At 38.7% G+C, this 22,549-nt stretch overlaps 1 protein-coding gene across 2 annotated transcripts; it reads left to right on the top strand.

The window, feature by feature from the left end:
• Nucleotides 1-2,152: 2,152 nt before the first annotated feature.
• Nucleotides 2,153-20,472, top strand: nisch (nischarin). Of its 2 annotated transcripts, XM_066671321.1 has the most exons (21): nt 2,153-2,309; nt 3,088-3,171; nt 3,750-3,932; nt 5,980-6,028; nt 6,706-6,869; nt 7,354-7,449; nt 7,542-7,637; nt 7,989-8,141; nt 9,081-9,149; nt 9,252-9,437; nt 9,690-9,818; nt 10,348-10,461; nt 10,840-10,954; nt 11,947-12,062; nt 12,291-12,361; nt 12,903-14,183; nt 15,945-16,131; nt 16,343-16,493; nt 16,997-17,125; nt 17,752-17,913; nt 18,416-20,472. In XM_066671321.1, exons 1-21 carry the CDS (start codon nt 2,229-2,231, stop codon nt 19,042-19,044), a joined length of 4,245 nt encoding a protein of 1,414 aa, XP_066527418.1. In that variant the 5' UTR covers nt 2,153-2,228; the 3' UTR covers nt 19,045-20,472. The 2 variants fall into 2 exon arrangements, with proteins under 2 accessions (XP_066527418.1, XP_066527419.1); XM_066671322.1 differs by lacking the exons at nt 12,291-12,361; nt 12,903-14,183; nt 15,945-16,131; ... (2 more) ...; nt 17,752-17,913; nt 18,416-20,472 and having other exon boundaries at nt 10,840-10,962.
• The last annotated feature ends 2,077 nt before the right edge of the window (nt 20,473-22,549 follow it).

Here is a 22,549-nt window from a genome sequence, read left to right as displayed (position 1 = left end):
GTTAATGTACAACAATGTAATATCAAAATTACGTAACATTTTACTACTCAACATTTTATTATAACCAAACCCGCAAACATAAAGAGCACAACATCATTGTCGAAACAGAACCAAGAAGAACGTCCGCGAATATCTCCCTGTTTTAGAATGGTCTAGTCCAAACGATCATTGTTCTAACGGCTGTTCTGGAATCAGCAACCGACGTCGTTAAGTTATTCTCCATAGTTACGATATTAAAAAACAAGCTGATCCCAGATCTACCACAAACACAAAGGTTTGACTAAACGTGGTTCACGCCGTGTACGTGCGCAGCCACGGAACACAACAAAGCGTCTCAACTTATGCTGTTTTGTGAATGTACATCAGGTCTTGAAATAAGCTGCGTACCATTTCGCAATCCACGACGTATGAAATGAACGTATGTCGTAAACTATACAGAACAGACCGCAAGGAATTTTTTGCGTGTTTGACCCATATTTATTTGAAATTTAATTAACGCATAGCTTGGAATAACTCTTAAAGAATGTTGTTCGTTCTGATGCATGTTTAAGTAGTGGTTGTAAAGTAAACCTAACACAAAATATAGATCCCTGTATTGAGTATCGTCCTCTAGAAAAATAGTTCTGCATGCATCTAAACCTCAGACCTAAAATTAAGCTCTACACAGTGTGTCTAAAACAGTATATTAAATTTTTAATTGTATTAATCTCTATAACTTGTAAAGTTTTGGAGGCAGTCTATAGTGCTAACAAAAGCCCCACCCCTGTATTTTGTCAACGTAAAATCTGCATTTGTTTCTATACTGCACCTAAAATTCATATATTTAATTCAAACAAACAGAATCATCACAAATGTCACCTAACATTTGTGCTACAAAGACGAGTAATCACAAGTAAACAATAGCAACGTGCACACAAGAAAACACCTTCAACCTTCCAGTCAAACGGAATAGCGCCCCCTATTGTAGACAAGTATGTCAGTTTTATTCATTGCAGTAAAGGCATGTATAGTATAGTGGGAGTGATCAATATAGTCTGCGGTTTGGTTCCAGCTTTAGACTTTGTCCTTACAGCTTTTTGTAAAGTGAATTGGGTTAAGTATAGGTTTCTGTGCTGTGTAATTTCAATAGAATTCTAAAGGGGAGCTCTTGCTAGCACTGCTTAGCCAATTGTTGTAAACATGACTGTCTAATTATCAGAGCTAAAAAGGTCACAACTAGAGCCTTATTTTCTGCTTCAAATATAAGTCAATTTATTCTAATGTTATTTAAAATTGGGAGAAACATTTAATATAAACTGCTTTGAGCTAGACAAGGGCGTTATGTCTACAATGTTTTTCATTTCCTATTAGTTAGAATGCAGAAGGAAGTCAGATGTATACCATTCCTGTAAGAACCAGAATGCATCATTATCATTAGTTACACATCAGTGGATATCTTTATTTGTGGAGAGGCAGGGAGGTTCGCATTACTTGTTTAATGAATATATATACATTTACATGGCCTGGATGTTCTATTGATGAGTAAAAACATTGAAAGAATGTCACTCATTCTATCAAAGCAATGAGGAAACTATGGAGTGCTGCGTCACAGAACAATATATAGCACAACGAAGGCTTAAATTAGATTGTCTTTGTTTCCGTAAACCCACCATATTTATATTTCATCGCTGGAAAAAAAGGATTCATCTACAGTAGGCGGCAGTACACACATCAATAGGCGCTTTAGACCTTGAACTGCATGAGAAGGAAATCTGGATTGTATCACAAACGGCCCCTGGCTCCCTATGTAGTGCACATTATGGATTAAACAGCTACGGTTTCTATATTTGAAAGTGTCACCAAATGTAGAAGGTAGGCTCATGATTTGATATTAACGTTTATATATATAAAACATTGTATATTTAACCTATGGAATACATTTTCTTATTGCATACTTAGTGATCTATATAGATTGTAGAGTTAATTTGGGACTTGGTCATAAATGATTTCCCACCCATATTAGAACTTTCCTCCTCTATGATTGGTCGGTAATTCATATTCTGATCGGTCAGCCAATCATAGAGTTGAAATTGGCCCACTGCCAGCCAATCATCGCACAACGGGGTGGGACTTGACCGAAAACGGGTAGGAAAACAACTGCCTATGTCCCACAACAAAGATGGAGGGCTCTGAGCTTTTTTGCTACAAACGTTTCGTAATGCTTTAGACTTTAATTATTTGCGTGTGAAATGGATTGTGAAGCGTTTCCCGATCTAAACATCGTGAAGAATGTCAGCATCGTTGGGTCAGAGCTTGTGGAAAGCTACACGGTAAGTTACGAGGTTGATTCTGTGGTTTTATTAGTCTCTTTTTCAAATTTTCCGGTCCACCTTAAACTGTGCAGCCTCAGCGTGACAGGGCGCTGTATTTGACATTAGTGTACTTTTATATACTGACAGTTAGTTTATCTGAGTTTAATATGTAATATGTAACCTCTCTTTACCACCTCCTGATATTAACATTTGATCTGTATGAAATCAGCAGCTGTAACAAAACGAACTCAATTTCGTCACCCAAATTAAACAGGGAAAAAAACCCACAATTTTCTGTTATTTAGCCACTGAGAGTTAAAACATAAAAACATTTATTTATTTTAGAGAAACCGAATCAAGTTTCTTTACAGGGGTGCTGACAGAAACCAGGGGTCATAATGAGTCCAGCACCAATAACAGCAGTTTAATTCACAATCCACTAATATAAGTGTGGGGTATAGCTCCGCATTCACAACCTACAAATATCTTTTAGGGTTTTATTTACAGCGTTGATAAAAGTAAAAGAACCATAGATTTCTTTGGGCACAATTTTTTGTCTTCAGTAGCTTCTCTGCCCTGTGAATGACATATGAATGACACATTCTCCTCAGAACTACGGTACAACAGTCTGTCAGACTTCAGTCAGTGTATTTATAATTACTTTATTTAATATCCTTTCATGAGGCAGCTTTTAAAAACCTTAAACTCTTTCACAAAAAAATCCTCAGAGTGTAAATACACAGTATGGTGCAGAACAGAACTGTAAAATTGTGTGTCTAACGTGTTCCCTCTCTAGGTTTACATAATCGAGGTGAAGATTGGAGACCACCGGTGGACTATTAAGCATCGCTACAGTGACTTCTATGATTTGCATGAAAAGGTGAGAGATAGACGGAATATGTGAGTAAAAGGGACTGGTTTTTGTGACTTTACCGTTTAGTTTCTGTATGTATTCTGGAGAATGAAGGATAGATTTTAAAACCTTGTCCGTGTTTAACTACTACACTATCACCAGAGCAGATTTGAAACCAGCTGCCTATTTTCTCTGAGATTCATGTATGTGGTGTGTTAACAGTCTATACCATCTACATGTTTGTAACTGCCTCTACGAGTAGAAAAACAAGGATTCAGAGATGTTTTTGTCTGATAACAAGTCCAGCGAGTGACGGCTGTAAATGAATATTCACTCTGAATACATTGTCTTTTTTTTCTAAAAGCCCAATAAAGTGTGTTGAAATAAAAATCTCAAGGAGCTCACTAATGCTGACAATCGTCAGTCGGATATGAAGTTAATTTTCATGAAACCAGATTTTTAACAGCAGAATCACTCTTTATAAACCACTACTTAAACCTGTATTTTCAGACCTAGTTTGTGCACATGATAAAAAACTCATAAATGACAGAATGGTGAAGGCCTTACAGACAGTATGTGACTTCAGTAGCGTGTTTCTTTTTCAGCTTACTTCAGAAAAGAAAATAGACAAGCATTTGTTGCCCCCGAAGAAGATCATCGGTAAAAATTCCAAAACCCTGGTGGAGAAGAGGCAGAAGGAGTTGGAAGTGTATCTCCAGACCCTGCTCAGCAGATTCCCAGTGTCTGCCCCTAAAGTCTTATCCATATTCCTGCATTTCCATCTTTATGTAAGTCTTTGGTTGTTGCAACTGTTATCTCACGTTTATCTATTAATGCAACCAGGATGGTGACCGATTAATTTGTGGATAAAACAATTAATCTACATTTAATTCTGAAGATTACGATAAGCGTCGTAAAACCAAAACGGCCACATGTGTGTTGACACCAACACATGAAATCTTTCTTTGCCAATTATTCTCCTTCTACAGACTCTTCACGTTTGTGAATGTTTAACGTTAAATTTTAGAACGTTTGTTTTGATTGCTCTTCAGCACCTTTACTAAGTTTAGCTACATCACTCCAACACATACCAAAATTGACATGAGCATTATGCTTCCTGAAAACACAGTTTTCCAGTTCAACCGCCCAATTCTGGTGGTTTTATGCCGATCTGACAGACCCTTGGCATTGGGCATAGTGACCTGAGGCTCTCCTGATAAGAACATTTAGGACATTTAATTGTTTTTGATATATTATGATGGAAAATGTGACTTGTTTCTTTGCACTTTTCTTTCTCTACTTTATCAGAATATTCAAGTAATGTTCTGTAAGCAGTTTAACATTGTTCTAAAAACATTTAAATATGTTATAACGCATTATAATGCAGTACAAAGTTGTTGAACAGTATAAGTGTCAGTTTTGACCAGTTAACACCTTTAATGCATGAAGGCTCACAGCACTATGAGTTGCCGATGTTCCTGAATACTCAGCATTTCTGTGGCTTCAGATGCCACAAGCTTCACTCTGTAACTGAGTAACAGAGTATGTGGTAAAGACCGTGGTATAGACGAGAGATGTTGCTAACCCTGTGCACAGAGCTTGTTTTAGTTTTGTATGTTTGAAAAGATGTACAAACCTTAATTTAGGTTTAAGAGGTATATAAATATTTGAACTGGTATTTTGTATCAAAAGAAAAAAAAAGTGTTAACTTATTCACTTTGAAACCACTTTTAAAAAACAAAGCCACTAAGATCGTAGGTTGTAATCCATTTTAAATCTAATTTGAAGCAAATTTATAAAACCGCAGTCATTTTTTCTGAATAAGTAATGCATCTCTTTCTGAAACAAACGGTCACTAAAACTTAATATCAAAGTTAAACATTAGCAGGAGGAATCAGCTGTAGTCAGCTTAAAGCCTTAAGTACTTTCTGGAACCTGGAGTGACTTATGAAGTCCAGAATTGTTCAGTGCAACACTATGTTTTTTATTCTTTCTGTCCTGACCCCCTCAATAAACTAGAACTCAGCTTTTTTTGTCTTTGGGCTGATAGCAGTGCCTCGTAACAGACAGTGGTTCTTTTGATAAGTCACCACTTAAAGGCATTAGGTTAAAACATGTGACAGCTTTAATGAAGAGGAAGTGATTTTCATGTTTCAGTTCAGTTTATTTATTTATTTATTTATTATCTCTGAAAGATAAACTTGGTTTTCAGGTAGTCACTGACAATCCCATCCGTACATACAGTAAATATTACACACATGCATACAACAGCTAAAACAAACATTGACAGAACAAATTCATATACGAGCAGAAGACGGAGGACTCTTATTTAGCAGAATGATTGCACCTGGGATAAAGGAGTTCTTAAGCCTTTTGCAGTGTATTTTCCGGTTGCTGCTCTAATGGATAACATTTATTTAATGATTAATAAGTCTCTTCCACAGACCAAAACAAGCGTTTAATGAAAGGGTAAATATGAGACTGAAAAAAGGGGCAGAGTGAGGATTCTGCTTTTAAAATAAAGCTCTGTTTGTTAGGTGAGTGATGATGAGACTGTCATTTGGATTCTGATGAAGCTGAGTGTGAAGTGTTTATCAGAAGCACTATAATCTTTATTGACGTGCTGTTACTATGGTAAAATGATATGGATAGATACAAGAACATGAGTGCAGTACGCTGTCCACATGAATTGTTTCAGAGCTTTACAGAATAAAAGTCTCTGTGTATGTGAAAACTGAGCTTAGCAACTTATACAAGCAACTCATTATTTAGCTCAGTGAAGGGTTCATAATAATGATCAAAGCCAGTAATGCATCAGTGTATCCTCATTTTCAGGAAATCAATGGCATTGCTGCTACACTGGCAGAAGATCTATTCCATAGAGGTATGTTGTTTTCCGTAATGTGGTAAGACTTTACAAAAAGGGTATATTAATTCACAACATTTAAGACAATAATAAGCCTTACAGAATAGACAGATAGATAGATAGATTATTTATTGTAAATAGTTGTGTAATGTCACAAAATAATTAACTAATGGTAATAAAAGAACTAGCATTCATTAGCGTTTTTGTAGGGTTTTAAAGTACTAAATTAACACAGTGTATCACTACGTAATGATTTATTGTGACTTGTAAGACTTATTACTGTCTTATTCCTTATTGCTGTCATAAGAAACGTTAATTAAAGTTCCCTATTTAGTGTTACCCAATTAAATTTTTTATTGTAGAAATGTCTTTTCATATTTCCATGAGTCTAATGGTGTTTAAAATATGGTGTAAAACATAAAAATACAGTGAGAACACATCTCCCCAGAGAACATATTTCTCCAAGTTAATGCACAGTCGCTAATAATTTGCTGAATTTAACCTATCGGAAAATCCAATATGGCCGCACAAACTTTGCCTGAAACTTGTTGTATTTAAACTGTTCAAATTAGATCCGTGTAGATAAGTGTACATTGCATTTTGGTGGTTGTTAGTGTATGTATGTTTTTGCTGTTTCCTATATAAATAAGTCTATAGACTGTTTTTCCTCCACCTCCTCCTCCTCCTCCTCTCAGGTGAGCAGTTGTTAGTGGCTGGTGAGGTGTTCCTCTTGAGGCCACTTCAGCTCTATGCTATCACTCAGCAGCTGAAACTGGCCAAGCCAACCTGCGCCAATGGAGATGCCAGAGCGGACCTCGGACACATCCTGGACTTCACCTGTCGCCTCAAATATCTCAAGGTTTATTTGTTTTACTCATTTTTGAGATGGTATATAATATCTTAAAGAGACACAGATACGTTAAAAAACCTAAACCTAAAAATGGAAACGTCAGTTTATCTGCTTTAAATAAGCCCACCCACCACTTTCAGTTGTGATGCATTTATGTATAATGCAGGATTTCCAGGACTGATGACTAGGTACGCATCCTTGTGATGTTGTATCTTGAAGGTGAAAAGTAGACTGTTTGGCTCAGGTTCTTTTAAACTTGAACACTTTTTCAATATGTTAATAATTGTAAATTATTTTTAAAATATTGTGTTGAAATTATGCGAACAAGGATTTAACCCTCCAGTCTCTTTCAGCTTTCTAGATTAAAGGGCTCAGTAGTGATTCCTAATGATTGTATGATGTTTACTTTGTCTATTCAAATTAAAATCATAACAGAAGACTTCTGTACTAAATAATGCAGCAGTGTTGATTGTACACTGTTGTTTATTCATAGATTCCTGGAACGAAAGGAATTGTGGGCACCAGCAACATTGAGGAGCACAGTCTACAGTTTGACCTCTCTGTCTTTAAATCTCTGCTGCAGATAGAGGTGAGAGATTTCTCAAAAACGTTCTCATGTATATTTTTGTGTAGAACGTATAGCTCTTGATGCTTTTGCTGAATCTTTCTGTTGTTTGTCAGATCACTGACTGCAGTTCGACACAGATAAAGGGCCTTCCTTCATTGAAGCCCACTCTGGCTACACTCAGCATTCACCTCTCGGCTGCTTCCATGAAGGTTAGTTTTTCTAATGTAAGCAAAAGGCATTTGATGATGCTAGGGTGTATATACATGTATTCATACACATTATGCCATGGGGACTTAATTATTCATTCTTATTACTGCCTTTTAACTTTGGATCTTAATTTCAGAATTAACCTTCTGTTACATATGTTCATGTAGGTTATTTAAAGTATTCCAGTTCAGTTAGGTTATACACATATACACATCCTTTCTTAGAATGGACAATATGTCTGATAAAAAATACATACTAAAAATATATACTAAACTAAGAAACCAATACCAATTTATTTAACTTTTGTATATGAACTCATCTGTACAATAATAACTTAACGATCTTTTGTGCAGGAAATTTTAGTTCCTGAATCTGCAGAGTTTGCCCAGTGGGAGCCGGAAGGTGTGGACACAAACTGCCCAGTGACTGCAATTATTCCCACCTGGAAGATGCTTACTACCCTTGACATGAGCCACAATTACATTAGCAGCATTGACGAGTCTGTGGTGAGTAAGATCATATTTATGTCTTTACGTTGTGCTTTTATTAAAGAAGATTTAAGATATAAAATGTCTTTCTGAATGGTTCGGGGGCGGCACGGTGGCGCAGCAGGTAGTGTCGCAGTCACACAGCTCCAGGGGCCTGGAGGTTGTGGATTCGATTCCCGCTCCGGGTGACTGTCTGTGAGGAGTGTGATGTGTTCTCCCTGTGTCTGCGTGGGTTTCCTCCGGGTGACTGTCTGTGAGGAGTGTGATGTGTTCTCTCTGTGTCTGCGTGGGTTTCCTCCGGGTGACTGTCTGTGAGGAGTTGGTGTGTTCTCCCCGTGTCTGCGTGGTTTTCCTTCAGGTGCTCCGGTTTCCTCCCACAGTCCAAAAACACATGTTGGTAGGTTGATTGGCGATTTAAAAAAAAAAAGTCTCCGTAGGTGTGAGTGCATGAGTGAATGTGTGAGTGTGTGTTGCCCTGTGAGGGACTGGCGCCCCCTCCAGGGTGTATTCCTGCCTTGTGCCCAATGATTCCAGGTAGGCTCTGGACCCACCGCGACCCTGAATTGGATAAGCGGTTACAGATAATGGATGGATAGATGGATGGATGAATGATTTGGTGTGAAATGCTCAACCCAAGAGAAACCTACATAATTAGAATTGTTAAACAAAGTGAAAGCTACAGGAACCAGACCTCTGAAACCTTCAAACAGATATCTTCCTGAAAGTTATAAATAAAAAATGGCTTTAAATGTATATTCAGATGTGTTTTCTCTACTACAAACCAGTTTAAATGAATTAATCAGTGGTTCACTTTTGAGAGATCAGTTGAATTCTTATTTAATTATTTCGTGGATAGTCAAAATTCAACAGAGAAACAGTGGATTATAATCAATTGTAATCACCGTTTATAAAGAAGAGCCATATTTTAACCTAACTTTTATCTTTCTGCTTTTTCAGAAACTGATCCCTAAAGTTGAATTTCTAGACCTTAGCCACAATGCGTTGCCTTCTGTGGAAAATCTCCAGGTGGGTGCTAGGTGTAAATGTTAATTCATATATTTGAATAGTTGGCACAGACATATTTATTTGAACCTCATTGTCTCATTGTTGTTTTCAATTCCTTTGAAGCACCTGTACAATCTGGTTCACTTGGACTTGTCCTACAACAAGTTAACGGTTCTGGAGGGTGTTCACACCAAACTGGGCAACATCAAGACTCTGAACTTGGCCGGAAATCAACTGGAAACTCTTTCTGGTCTCAGTAAACTTTACTCCCTTGTGAACCTGGATTTGAGCAGTAACAGATTAGCACAGGTACTGGTTTCCTTTTTGATTTATTAGGTTATGGTCGACAGATGGCTTGGTTCCTACTGAAGTAGTCATTTCCTAGTTTCTTGAAAACTTTGAATCGCTAAGACAGTTCTAACTGGCAGAGAGAGAGTGTTTAAAGTCATGCTTGCTCTGCCATTTAGTGATGATCCTGTTACTACGAATCCTTTTGGAAATCCAGCCCTGGTTCTAATGTGTTGAGGATAGTGTGTAAATATTTACGATTCTCTTTTTCAGCTGGATGAAATAAAGCACATTGGAACCCTCCCCTGTTTGGAAAAACTCTCACTTGCCAGCAACCCCATGTGTATCTTTCCTGATTACAGAACGAAAGTCCTGGCTCAGTTCTGTGACAGAGCCTCTGAGGTGAATCTGAGTTCCTTAATGGTATCTTCTTTTTTTTGTGTGTGTTTCTTTTGGGGTTGCATTTTTGCAGCTCAGATCTCATTTCCTGTCTGAAAGTAGGTTGATGTTTTGAAGTCTGCTCTCACTTTTGACTACCCACCAGACTTTACAGTACAGTTCTCTCTAAGGTTCATTTTGAACAACTATATGTGTCCATACATATCCTCACTGTCTGAACACAAAACATTCTCATATGCTTCTTGTATTTTTAGTCTTTGTTTTTTATTTATTCAAATTTGAATATACCCCCTGGCCTTTACTGTGTGCTAAAACGTTACAGTGATAGGAGCAATAGAAAATAAGAGCTCAGAATAACTCAAAGAAAAAGATATCTGTCACAACAGTACAGTTTTTACTAGAAGAGACAGTAATGCATCTGTAGTTGAATTCTATTCGTTCTTTTAAATGTAGTAGTAGCATTATTTAATTCACTAGTATTTTAATATTATTTCATTGTTTAAGTGAATACCTAATATCTGTTTGTTTAAAGGTTTGCTTAGACGGCATTGCAACCACAGAGAAAGAGCTGGACACTGTTGAAGTACTGAAAGCCATTCAGAAAGCCAAAGAAGTGAAAGACAGAATGGCAAACAATGAAAAAAAGGTAAACAGTTTTCAGGCCACTGTTAAATTGGCGTGAAACCAAATACAGATTTGTACGGCAGTCAATGGTTTGAAAAGATTTAGTGAGCGTTCTGCTGTCAGTCTTACGATATTAAGGACATGTAAATTTGTCAAACCTGTACAGGCCTGAATTAACATTTGAAGCCAGTAGTTTCAAATGTATTTATTTTTTTTAAGTGTGGAAAAAGTCTTTAGTGATTTGCCTGTGGGCTCGTTTACACATTGTAGTGTCGATATTGCCGTAATGATTCCAAAACTGTGTTGTTCAGCTGTAGAGCACTGTGTGTAAAACTAAGACACGGTACGATCCGCAGCTGTGTTTTATTCTGAAAGCACTGCTTGCTGTTGTTGTTGTCAGATCAGTGATGTCTCCCGACACGCTGAGGGTGGCTCAAAGTCCTCGTCGTCTTGCTCTCTCGCCGCTCCGCCGTCTTCCTCTCCCTCTCTCTCGCACTCGGCCAGCTCCAGCCAAGGTAATCATGTATGTATCAGGCTGCTGAGGAGCTGCTCACAGACAGGGATGAAGAGACCTCTTATATAAATGGTGCTCGGAGGTTGAGGTTTAAAAAAACAAATAAAAAAATGATTTTCTGAATGAATATAAGTTAGTGCTAAAACATTGTGTTCAGTTGAATATGGCATTTTTCACACACATTTATTTGCTATGAACCATATCAGATGCATACGATTGTAAATTATATATAAAATATTCATAGCATTTTAAACAGTGGTCAGATTTCATGTTGTGTTTTTTCCACTATGTTTTATTTGTGCAATAAAACATTAATACATTCAAATACAACTGCATTTCTTCAATGTTCCCTTGTGATTAGAACAATAGAGCTTTAAAGCGCATTATGAATTGAAATTTAAAAACACTGCATCAACAACTCAAACGGCTTTCTTTTAAAATGATGGGTATTTGTTCTAATCACAGCCTTCATGTGTTTTTGTTGTAAAATGGAGATATAGTGTGTTTTGTATCTTAATGAGGATGCAGTTAAAGGAAATTGTAGTTGTCAGCAATGTTTGTGCTCCGAATGATACCTTTTCTAGAATGAAATATCTTTATATTCCAAACATGTGGCTTTTGTCTTTAAAAAAAAAAAGAATGATTTTTGCTCAAGATGTGTTATGTTTATACTGTATTTCAGCTGTAGGTTACATTCTGAAACATTCAGACAGACGAAAGCAATGTGATTTGTCACATTAAGTCAAGTGTTCTAATAAATACTGAAAAGTAAAAGCCCATCAATGCTGAGATTACGTTCTTGTTTCATACTTGTGCCTGATATTTATCTTTCATTGTCAGTCAAGAATGTTGTGCAGAAAATGTATTTCTTTTTCCAATCACTTCCATCAAGATATTGACGTATAAACATTAGAATTTGTGAAATGTACTGCAGTGTTTTTTGTGATTGATTGTTCTGTGGCAGAAGAAAGACCTGTTGTTTTGCTTTTACAGAAATAGCCTGTAAAGATGAAGCCTTTGTTACCAAAGAGATATTGACTCATGTGGATTCTGCACTTTCCCAGGGATGCTTTAATAAATATAACACTTCATGTGACGTAACACCTCAGGTAAAACCCACTGGAAGACCGGCACATACTTTTAATGTTGTGTGTAATATTTCGAACTAATTTATATGATTTTCTGTTTGTGATTTAGTTCAATATTTGAAATCTGTCCAATCATGTTGGTATAGTTCAGCTTAAACAGTTCTTTCAACCTGTGCTGGATACTAGCCATGTTCATGTCCTCAGTTATGCACAGCCACTCAGTCAAATGTTGCTGTCTGTGTCTTTCAGGTTAAAACTGAAATTGTAACCTGCTCATCTCCAGAGATCCCTTGTGAGCCTGTGAATTATGAAAGCACTGGGTCAGTTCGTCTGTGATTAAATTATATAGTAATGTTTATGTTTGAATATAAATATAGAAAGCTGGAATATGTTCACAGAGCTGACTAATGGCCAACACCACTACATTTCTAACAGTAAAGTTAATTTCTTTGCACTCAAAGATATAAATGTTTGTTTTGTACACAGTGCTTTTTTTTAGGGTAATTTTTACTTTATTGATGCTGAAAGATTTTTAAAAAAATGTTTTGGAATGTTTGGCACATTTTTACATGAGCTTTGTTTAAAAAGAGGACAATGCTAATCAGGTTTAATTGGATTGGTTGCAGTGGAGAGTGAGAAAACTGGAATAAAATGTATTTGGGCTCTTTTTTTTTGTTTTTTAAATGTGCCATTGTATATTGTGAAATTTTTGGTCATTTCACTCTACTGTGAACTCAGTGTGAAACTTCGCTTTATCCATCGTACTCCATATAAATGATAGATTGCTATTATTTAGAATCTGTATTGAAGGATGATGCTAACTGTTTGCTCTTATTGGGCTCGTCATTTTCTGTTCTCCAGCTGCTTTTATTGTAAAGAGGACCAGGAATCCTGGAGCAGTCAACTCTACACTCCAGTGCTTCCCTTCTGTTATTTATCCAGCACCAACTCGGATTTCAGAACCCAGCTGTCTGTTTTGATTTTCCAAGCCGAAAGAGAGAGGACTAGCTCGAGGCAGCGAAGGATTTCCTGTCAGGAGGAAGTGACTCTTCAGGGCAGCCCTGACTCTGGAGGAGGTTATTTTGAGATGGGTTTGGACAACAGTAAGGAGATTATGAGCTGCTCTTCTACTCCTATGGTTCACAACAAGGAACCAGAGGATGCAGAAAGGGCAAATTTTCATGTGAACTTTCTGATGTGGTGTCACTACCTGTGCGTGACACAAGATGAGGTTTTAAGCCAGGGAACGTCTTGTGTAGCAGCAACGGAAAACTTTCTAGTTGTCTTTCAGACACAATCCAAGGAAATTCAGAGTAATTTGAAGGCTATTACAGAAAGCCTTGGCATTGGCTTATTTGTGTCATTCTCAGACATTGAGGACTTCCAGTTTGACATTCCAAACACATGCATTTCTCTAAAGGCAAGGTCCAACAGCAAACAGTGGTGGTTCTTCTCCGATGAACAAAATCTGAACGAGATGCATTCCACACTTGTGAGTAGAATTCCCAGAGGACATTTAAATGAATCCTCCATCCAGCAGTTCCTTCAGCAGTTCCTCAATTCCTGGGAAATCGAAGAGAATGACCTTGGACTGAGAAGTGGACTTCTAGCTCATGTTCTGGATCGTGCATCATCGTTTATGCCCCTCAAAGACCTCTCTAAAAACCCAAAGCTGGGATCTGTACCTTTAGACATTTTGTCTACTCTCCAAGAAAGCCAAACCTCTATTCCCTTACTTCTGTTTTTCACCACTCGACATCTGTGTGTCTTGAAGCTGGACTTCACCGCCCTGGCTTTGAAAAAAGGCTTGACTGAAGGGAATCGCCTACGTTCCTGTGCTAAACTGACCCGCATTCCTCTGGCCTCCACTTTGCTGAACCCTAGACACGATTGCTCTGGTCAAAGCGGCGACGATTCCCATCGTTTCTGCAGTGCACATGTCCTGGAGCTGATGGTCGGACACGATCACCTGGCTGTTGTATTCGTTGTGCCTCAGGACAAGTTACTGTTCCTGAGGCAGTTCAACCAGCTCCGCGCCAGCCTCCCAGACATCAAGACCATCGCTGTGCTTCAAAACAGCAAACGAAGCTTAAGAATAAACTACCAAATGCCTGGAAAAAACACCCAAAGAATGCAGAAGAGGTAGAGGAATATATTTCTTGCATACAATTTTAGTGAATGCCTCTCGTCTTGATTTAGAGCATTGGTATTTATTGGGAGCACTAACTGGCATTGGGAGGGATTGATGATAAAGTTTTGACCCCCATAGCATGTCATAAGATGCTATAAGATATATATCATAAGTGAGTAAGCAGTCTGCACCATGACTAAGCATTTCTGCTTTTTAAATGCAGCATTTCAAAAACTATATGTTCAGACAGCCAGGGTTTCATACATCACAAATCCATGTAACAAATTCTATCAACTTGTGAGTTAGGGATTGCAAATGGCAGGCAAGCAGAAGGGTGGGTTGAGAGAGAGGTGGCGACTGATTACATATTTATTGATACATAAATGTGTAGAGATGCAACTAAAACCCCTTCAAAAATTAAGGTATAAGGGGATTTGTTTTACTTAGAATTAACTTTGGAATATTAACTTTGAAGGCGGCATGGTGGCGCAGCAGGTATTGTAGCAGTGACACAACTCCAGGGACCTGGAGGGTTCGATTTTGTGGGTTCAATTCCCGCTCCGGGTGACTGTCTGTGAGGAGTGTGGTGTGTTCTCTCTGTGTCTGCGTGGGTTTCCTCCGGGTGACTGTCTGTGAGGAGTGTGGTGTGTTCTCCCTGTGTCTGCGTGGGTTTGCTCCGGGTGACTGTGGTATGTTCTCTCTGTGTCTGCGTGAGTTTCCTCCGGGTGACTGCCTGTAAGGAGTGTGGTGTGTTCTCCCTGTGTCTGTGTGGGTTTCCTCTGGGTGACTGTCTGTGAGGAGTGTGGTGTGTTCTCCCTGTGTCTGCGTGGGTTTCCTCCGGGTGACTGTCTGTGAGGAGTGTGGTGTGTTCTCCCTGTGTCTGCGTGGGTTTCCTCCGGGTGACTGTCTGTGAGGAGTGTGGTGTGTTCTCCCTGTGTCTGCGTGGGTTTCCTCCGGGTGACTGTGGTATGTTCTCCCTGTGTCTGCATGGGTTTCCTCCGGGTGACTGTTTGTGAGGAGTGTGGTGTGTTCTCCCTGTGTCTGCATGGGTTTCCTCCGGGTGACTGTTTGTGACGAGTGTGGTGTGTTTTCCCTGTGTCTGCGTGGGTTTCGCAGAAAATAAAAAAGCGTTTACAGATAATGAATATTAAATTTGATTCTTTAGTGTAATATAGGGAGATTTTTCTGGTATATTTGCTGTGCCTATGTCTGTTCTATCACATGAAATGTTGCCAGAAACAATAATATGTCACAGTTTTTGTCAGGACATTACACGCGAGCCTAAATTACTTTCAAGAATTTCTAAAGAGATGGATGTATATAATAGACCCACGTGAGTGACTGCCTCCACATTCCTGACTTATCTGTGATGCTGTGGTGATCTGCAGGTGAAGAAGGCATTCTAGCAAAACTAGTCTTGCCTGTTTCTTTTTAGCCGTTATTTGATTGTTTTTCCCACTTGTCATTTTCTAAATATTCTTCAGAATGTTCAGTTGGGATTTATTGTTCTGTATTGTTGCTGTTGATGCATTTTAGTCCAAACAAAAAATTGTATTCTTATATCTTACAATTTTATTTTTGTATCTGAAATGAGCTTGTGCTCTGTTTAGTACAAACAATAACCCCCTTTTTAAATGAGCAACAGTGGCTCAGTGGTGCCATCTGCTGGACAAAACTGGGAAGCTCTGTGTAAGGTTTAGGTCAGAGGTGTGGCTTGTATAATCAGTATGAAAACACTTTAAACCTCATTACATTTTTTTGTCTCCCTGCAGTGTTCCTCAGGAAGTGCAGAAGCCCCATTTAACTCTTTCTCTGCTCTATCCTGGTGAGGCGCTCCTTCAGCAGCTCTCAGATGAAAACCAGTGTTCCTCACACCTCTCTCTCTCCTCCTCCCTCCGTTATCTCTCCTCTCTGAGGGGTGAAGACCTTGTCACTTTCTTCCATGACAATATTGCTGAGGTAAGCATGAAACTCTTGATATTTCTGGATGGTACTGGGCCGAATAAATATCTACCATGTAAATAATGCAGTCATTGTATTTTAATGTTGACCATATTTATATATTTTCACTTCTTTTGTGAATAATCATAGCGAAATCTTTTTTACACCCATTTTCATCAAAGTATTTCCCCTTTTTACATCAGGTACTAAATGTTGCTCTTGTGTCTAGGTGGAAAATGAAGAATTAAAGCATATTCTGTGGACATCTGTGATCTTTTATAAATCCCCTGAAGTTGAGATGACCTCCTGCATTATGTTGTCTACAAAAGCGGTTTATTTCATCTTGGACGATGTGGCTTCCACCCTCAGCGATCAAACCAGTGAGTGACTTATTAGTATTATTATTATTTTTTAAATCTACCTTTAAACTCAAAGGGTTTTTCTTTCTCAAAGATAAAATCTCACACCACACTTGTGGCATCATTGCAGGAGGTGAATAAACATGTTTATAACACGTGCAGTTAATGGTTGCATTTTTCATCATTTAAGGGAGCAGTTTATTTATTAAAAAAGTGACTTATTTCTTACTTTCACATTCCTCTGTCATCCCTGAATGAAGCTGTTTATGTGCCACAGAGCGGGTCCCCACATGGGGGCGGTCATGTTTTAAAATCCATTTAGTTTAATGTCAGTTTTATAACATTAACATTAATAAGAATCATTCTAGAACACGGTTCCTTTAGATACATCCCTTTTCATCAAGTTTGTTTGCATCCGTTTAGTGACTCGTTCTGCTGTGTCTTTAGATTGATATATTAATTTTATCAGTTTTTTTTATTAGTTTTTCCCGTGAACCTTTACAGCTAAACACTTCTTTCTGCAGTGATGTGGAGCTGGCATCCCTCAGAGCACAGAGACACAGATTTCCTCATCTCTTTCTGCTTTGTGATGAAACTGAATGAGCTGCAGAGTGTGAACGTGGGGCTGTTTGACCAGTACTTCAGAGTCGTCGGTGAGTAAAATGGAGGAAGCTGTAATTAAGCAGTTCACAGTAAGGACAATGGGCTCTGAATTTAGAGGATAGGGATTAATGATTTGATTGATTGCATTTCCCGCATTCGGTCCAACTCCTCTGGAAACACTCGTGTGCACGCACACCACACACACACACACACACACACACAAACACACATCCCCAGAGCAGTGCTCGCTTTTATTCTTCTTAATTATTCGCTAGGAGGTCGGAAAAGTAACTAAATCTAGTGGTAAAATCACTAAGTTGGACCTGGACGTGACGTTTCAGAGGGTCGATACGTCACAACTTCACGAGCGGATAGGCTTTGTTAATAAGTGTGAATTACTAATTAACAGTAAGGGTGTATGTCTTGTATTTAGAAGGAAATGTAATTACTGATTACTCATTAAAAGGCTTATAAACCTGTTGACACAACTGTAAAATCAAAAACAGTACAGCAGCATGATGATTATTGGACTATTTCAATACTGTGTTCAGACTTCTGTTACTAGTCAAAGTTTAAAGGTATTCACCATCACTTCAGTAGAATGCTTTACAGTTTGGAGCTTCAAGAAAGAAGTCTGACAGTATACTCCTTTTCTCTTTTTCATTTCTGTTCAAAGGACCCTCAGCTGAGCACATTATCTCCTGCCTGACGAGAGACAGCTACAGTACACATCACTTCCTCCAGCAGCTGATGACTGTGCTGTCCTTGCTGGAAAAGGTGCCCTCACCAGAACCCTCGGAGCAGGACTTCTACACTCAGTTCGGGAAGAAGAGCACAGGTGTGGAAATGCAGACAGTATAACCGTTATTAATCCAGATCGCAGTGTTGCTCCTTTTAGCTTTTCTTTTAAAATGAAGAGTGTTCCTCGGAGTTTGTAATACATTTGCTGCAGCAGGAGATCTACCTGATCTACCAGGGAGGCTATTGACCAGATGCTGGAACATTGCCATCAAGATTTGATGGCATGCAGTCACAAGGACGTTAGTGAGGTCAGGTACTGATGTAGGACTATCGGTTCTGGATCACAGAATGAAATCAATGAGAAGAGCAGGATCGCACACTCTTATTACAAGGGAGATTCTAATGGCAGCTGCAGGGGTAAAACATTAACTAAACCTTTTAAAACACATTAATTCTGTTGCTGTGTGAATTGTGTCACTGCAGACAGTATACATTTACCAGAAACACGGATAAATCAGAGCAGGGCTGAAGTGTTTGAAAGAATCTGTAAATTAAAGTATAGATCCAACGTGACTTTTATGACTTTTGTCCCACAACAGGGAAAATGGAGAATTACGAGCTGGTCCACTCCAGCAAGGTGAAGTTCGTGTACCCAAGTGAGGAGGAGATTGGTGACCTGACCTTCATCGTGGCAGAGAGGAAGGGCCCTCAAGGGGGCGCTCACTCCTTCAACATCCTCTTCTATGTACTAGTGTTCCAGGTGCGCTGTGGCACAGGACCTTTGTCTGAAAAGGAGCGTGTCCTTCAGCCAAAGACCCTCATCCTGACCAGCACGGATGTTTTCCTCCTGGATGAGGATTACATCAGCTACCCACTTCCGGAGTTCGCCAAGGAGCCACCACAGAGGGAGAAGTACTGTCTAACGGACGCTCGGAGGATAAGGGACTTGGACAGAGTGCTGATGGGATACCAAACATACCCCCAGGCCCTCACTCTGGTGTTCGATGACGTACCAGGTCCAGATCTCCTCTGCCACCTCACTATGGACCACTTCTCCGATGATCCGGAGCGAGCGGATCACCTGCAGGGGAACAGCGGCGCCGAGAGTGAGGTGCAGTGGTGCATCTTCGTGCCCAGTGCCGAGAGCCGAGAGAGGCTCATTTCTCTGCTCGCTCGCCAGTGGGAGGTACTCTGTAGTCGGGAGCTTCCTGTAGAACTCACTGGATAAACAGCATCTGCTTATTTTCGCCGTCACTTCAATGTACATCCAGCTATTATCGCTGTCAAATCAAAACTTTGAAGAAAGCATCCATAAGAATGGTCCAAAATCTCTTGGTAGCAATGTAATGACACTTTTGAGCTAAAAGAAATGATCAGACATCTTGTTATATTAATGTACACGTGAAGAGCATCACGAATAGCTTTTAAAGCTCCTCACTTCTCCACACAAGTTTCTGGGTTAACTTCCACCTGCCGACATGATTAAGGCCTAATTTACCCACATCCTTAGGACCTGCTATAGTCGTAGCACATGGCTTAAATATAGCATTAAATAGAGACTTCATTCAGAGAAGAGGCGATCAAAAGAACACAAAATTAACTTCCAGATGGTATTTGTTACATTTTTAGAAATTTCATTGGCGTTGTCCTTTACAGTTTCTAAAAATGTTTCTTACAACAGCGACACTACACACAGACACTTACAGTTGTGTAGAAAAGTTTGGACACCCCTAGTGTTCATTTTCAAGTCACAGTGATCATTGACTCTACTCAAGTATAACAGCATTGTACACAGTTTTGTTATTTATTTGCTGTTTAACAGACTGGAAAAAATAAACCTAAACTGTAAAATGGACCAAACATTTTGCAAAGGGTCACATATATTATGTTTTATTTTCTTCTGGTTAATTGCACATGGAAATGTTCAGGAGTGTGTTCACTGTTGAGAATATGTTACTTATTTTCACTTTGGAAATCAGCAAAAACATGAGCATTCGCCAGGGAGTGGCCAAACTTCTGCATCTGTAGAAAAAAACACAACTGCATTTCAGCACATTCTGTTGCTTCTGTTTTTGTTGTTGTTTTTTTAATTTTTATGCATCCTGGGAAATTGTGTACAGAGTCCACATGAGTATTATAATTTCTTTATTATCAGGCTTCAGACTTGGCTTTCCTCGCTGCTTTTGTCTTATTTATCTGCTGCTGTGCACAATCTATGATGTGTAAATAACTGACGAGACCCTTGTGAACTCAGTGTGTTATTTTACATTTCAGACAGTATTATTGTATTTTAATCGTAATATCAATGTATCCATTTTTGGACGAGAGCTCTTCCTAGCTGATTTTAGTTTTCCTTTGTTTTAAAATATTTTGGCCTTTTAGACATGATTTTTTTTTAGTTGTACTGTTTTAGATCTTGAAGTCGCACATTTACAAAGATATAAGGAAAAAAAAAACCTACGGACGTTTACAGAACGTTGATATTCGGCGTTCCTTTGCTCAACACTTCACCTGGAAAATAAGAACTGAACATGCACTTTTTGAATTTTTAAGAATAAATATGGTTAATGCAAAAGTGTGTCTTTTGTGTGTGAGCATTGTGTTGTCAGAATCATTTACTCATTAAGAGATTTACAACTTAATTCATTTAATTTATATTAAAAAATGAGTAAAAAGAGGATACATTTTCTTTGCATCTTGCGGACACAAATAAGACATGCAGAAATGAAATGATTGAAATGAATTTTAAATTAATTGAATGAATTTTTCATTAATACATTTCACTGGGTCAAACCCGAGTTTCTGGCTTCATTATTTTAAGGTTTAATGAAAGTGTATCTGGTCTCCAACCTGTCACAGCCAGTTTCAGAGGGCAAACTCCATGTCCTGTTGGTTTGGGTTCTTTTTCTAAACCCACAACTGACCGTCAGCAGAGTTAGATCCTGCTTTCGTTTTGTCGAGGGCCATGCATGTTGTCTGTGTTGAGAAATACAAACAGACTGTAGTAGTAGCATGTAATGATATGCCTTCTAGAAAAACTAACAAACCAGCATTCCACAGCTGTACAAAACACTGTATCTTTATATTGCTACGTCTTTTAAAGATGTAACTGGGAAAGGCCAGTTGTCCTTCACGTTGTGTGTAAAGTTCATGAAACGTAATCAATACAATGGACAAACCATATTTCCAAATATATGGCACTTTTTGTAAACTTCAATAAAAACAAGAATCTATGTTTTATTAATTCTCAAAGAACAGATTTCCAATGTTTCCACTGAAGAACTTGATTGTATTTTGTGAATATTAACACTTGTAAAAGTTGACCTAACACACTGCAACACACTCCAAAAGTTGGGACAGATGTGAGTTTACCGCTGTGTTTTGTCACCTTATCTTTTAATTATTTTAACCATCGATTTCCCAAGATAAGGTGTTGGTTTGAGGGCAGCGTATGTCTCTCTGATATCCCAGTGTTTGCATCAATGGAAACTTCCCGCATCTTACCACAGTCAAAATAAAAACAAAAAATGTTTCTCATTTTTGTCGATTTTCAGTTTACTTCATCATTTGAACACAGTAGCTGTCCTCCACACTGTGTGACACTTGTATAATGCTCCTAAATTAAAATCTTTTTTTACTCCTTCCGTTAAATATTCAGTTGACTTCCGTTAAATATTAAGACGTTCTTCCTTCTCTAAAGTTACGATGACCCACCGCCACCCTGAACTGGATAAGGGTTACAGACAATCAATGAATGAGTGAAACTCCATGCCATCTGAGTTCTCAAAGATCAATCACAACAGCAGTGTTGCCCTACACAGGTAGATGTTTCTCCAGATCACCTCAGTCTGTTTACAGTATTATATACAGTAGTGGTCAAAGATGGTGAAATCGTGCACTGAATGGTTCCATTTTCAGTCGTCTCTTTTGGCCCAAAGTGCTGAGCCAGTGAAAGTAAAGCAGTTCTAGACGTTTTTCTTTTTTTAAAGCTGGATTAAACGGTTGTTTTTACTTGTTAGAGGTATACCTTATTTCTGTTGTTTTGTTGTTGGAATGTAGTTGGCAAAACTAGCAATCTGGGAATAGTCATGATGTGTTGTTTGAGTACCAGTGCTGGGCTTTGTTAGCTTGACCTCATGATTTCCTGTTATTCCAGGGAAGGCAGAATGTGAGCAGTGTTACTGTGTGATAAAACACACAGAAAACGCTGATGCTCAGCACCATCTCTGTTCAGTGTCGCAGTACTTTTTATGTGAATAAACAGCTTGTTCTGTGCAAAGTTGGTTGTATTTTCTGGTTCTTATATTCCTAGTAATCCCAACTAACCAAAAAGAGTTATCAGCTCATACCTTACCTCGCACTCCGCATTTGTTTTATATTTTAGTTGTATTACATTCAGGAGCCAAACCATTAAACGACCTCCTTGTATCAACACTCATTGCCCATTTTATTAGCTCCTCTGACCATACAGTTGCTCTGTAGTTTTACAAGTTTACCGGTTGTTTTGCATACTTTGTTAACCTCCTCTCCCCTTGCGTTTCAAAGGTCAGGACCCCCACAGAGCAGGTATGATTCGGGCAGTGACACTGACATGGTGTTGTAGTGTTAGTGCATGTTGGGCTAGAATGAGTGGATCAGACACAGCAGTGTTCCTGGCGTTTTAAACCCCTCAGTGTCACTGCTGGACTGAGAATAGTCCACCAATGCAAAACATCCAGCCAACACTGTCTTAT

This window comes from Hoplias malabaricus, chromosome 5 (genome assembly GCF_029633855.1).
Source record: "Hoplias malabaricus isolate fHopMal1 chromosome 5, fHopMal1.hap1, whole genome shotgun sequence".
Taxonomy (NCBI): domain Eukaryota; kingdom Metazoa; phylum Chordata; class Actinopteri; order Characiformes; family Erythrinidae; genus Hoplias; species Hoplias malabaricus.
Note: the sequence above shows the minus strand (reverse complement) of the source record. Positions and strands in the feature narration are given on the sequence as shown.

Coding starts and splice junctions, on each gene's coding strand:
- nisch (XM_066671321.1), top strand. CDS start 2,229: ATGGATTGTGAAGCGTTTCCCGATCTAAACATCGTGAAGAATGTCAGC. Junction 2,310..3,087: donor AGCTTGTGGAAAGCTACACG/GTAAGTTACGAG, acceptor TTCCCTCTCTAG/GTTTACATAATCGAGGTGAA. Junction 9,150..9,251: donor CTTCTGTGGAAAATCTCCAG/GTGGGTGCTAGG, acceptor ATTCCTTTGAAG/CACCTGTACAATCTGGTTCA.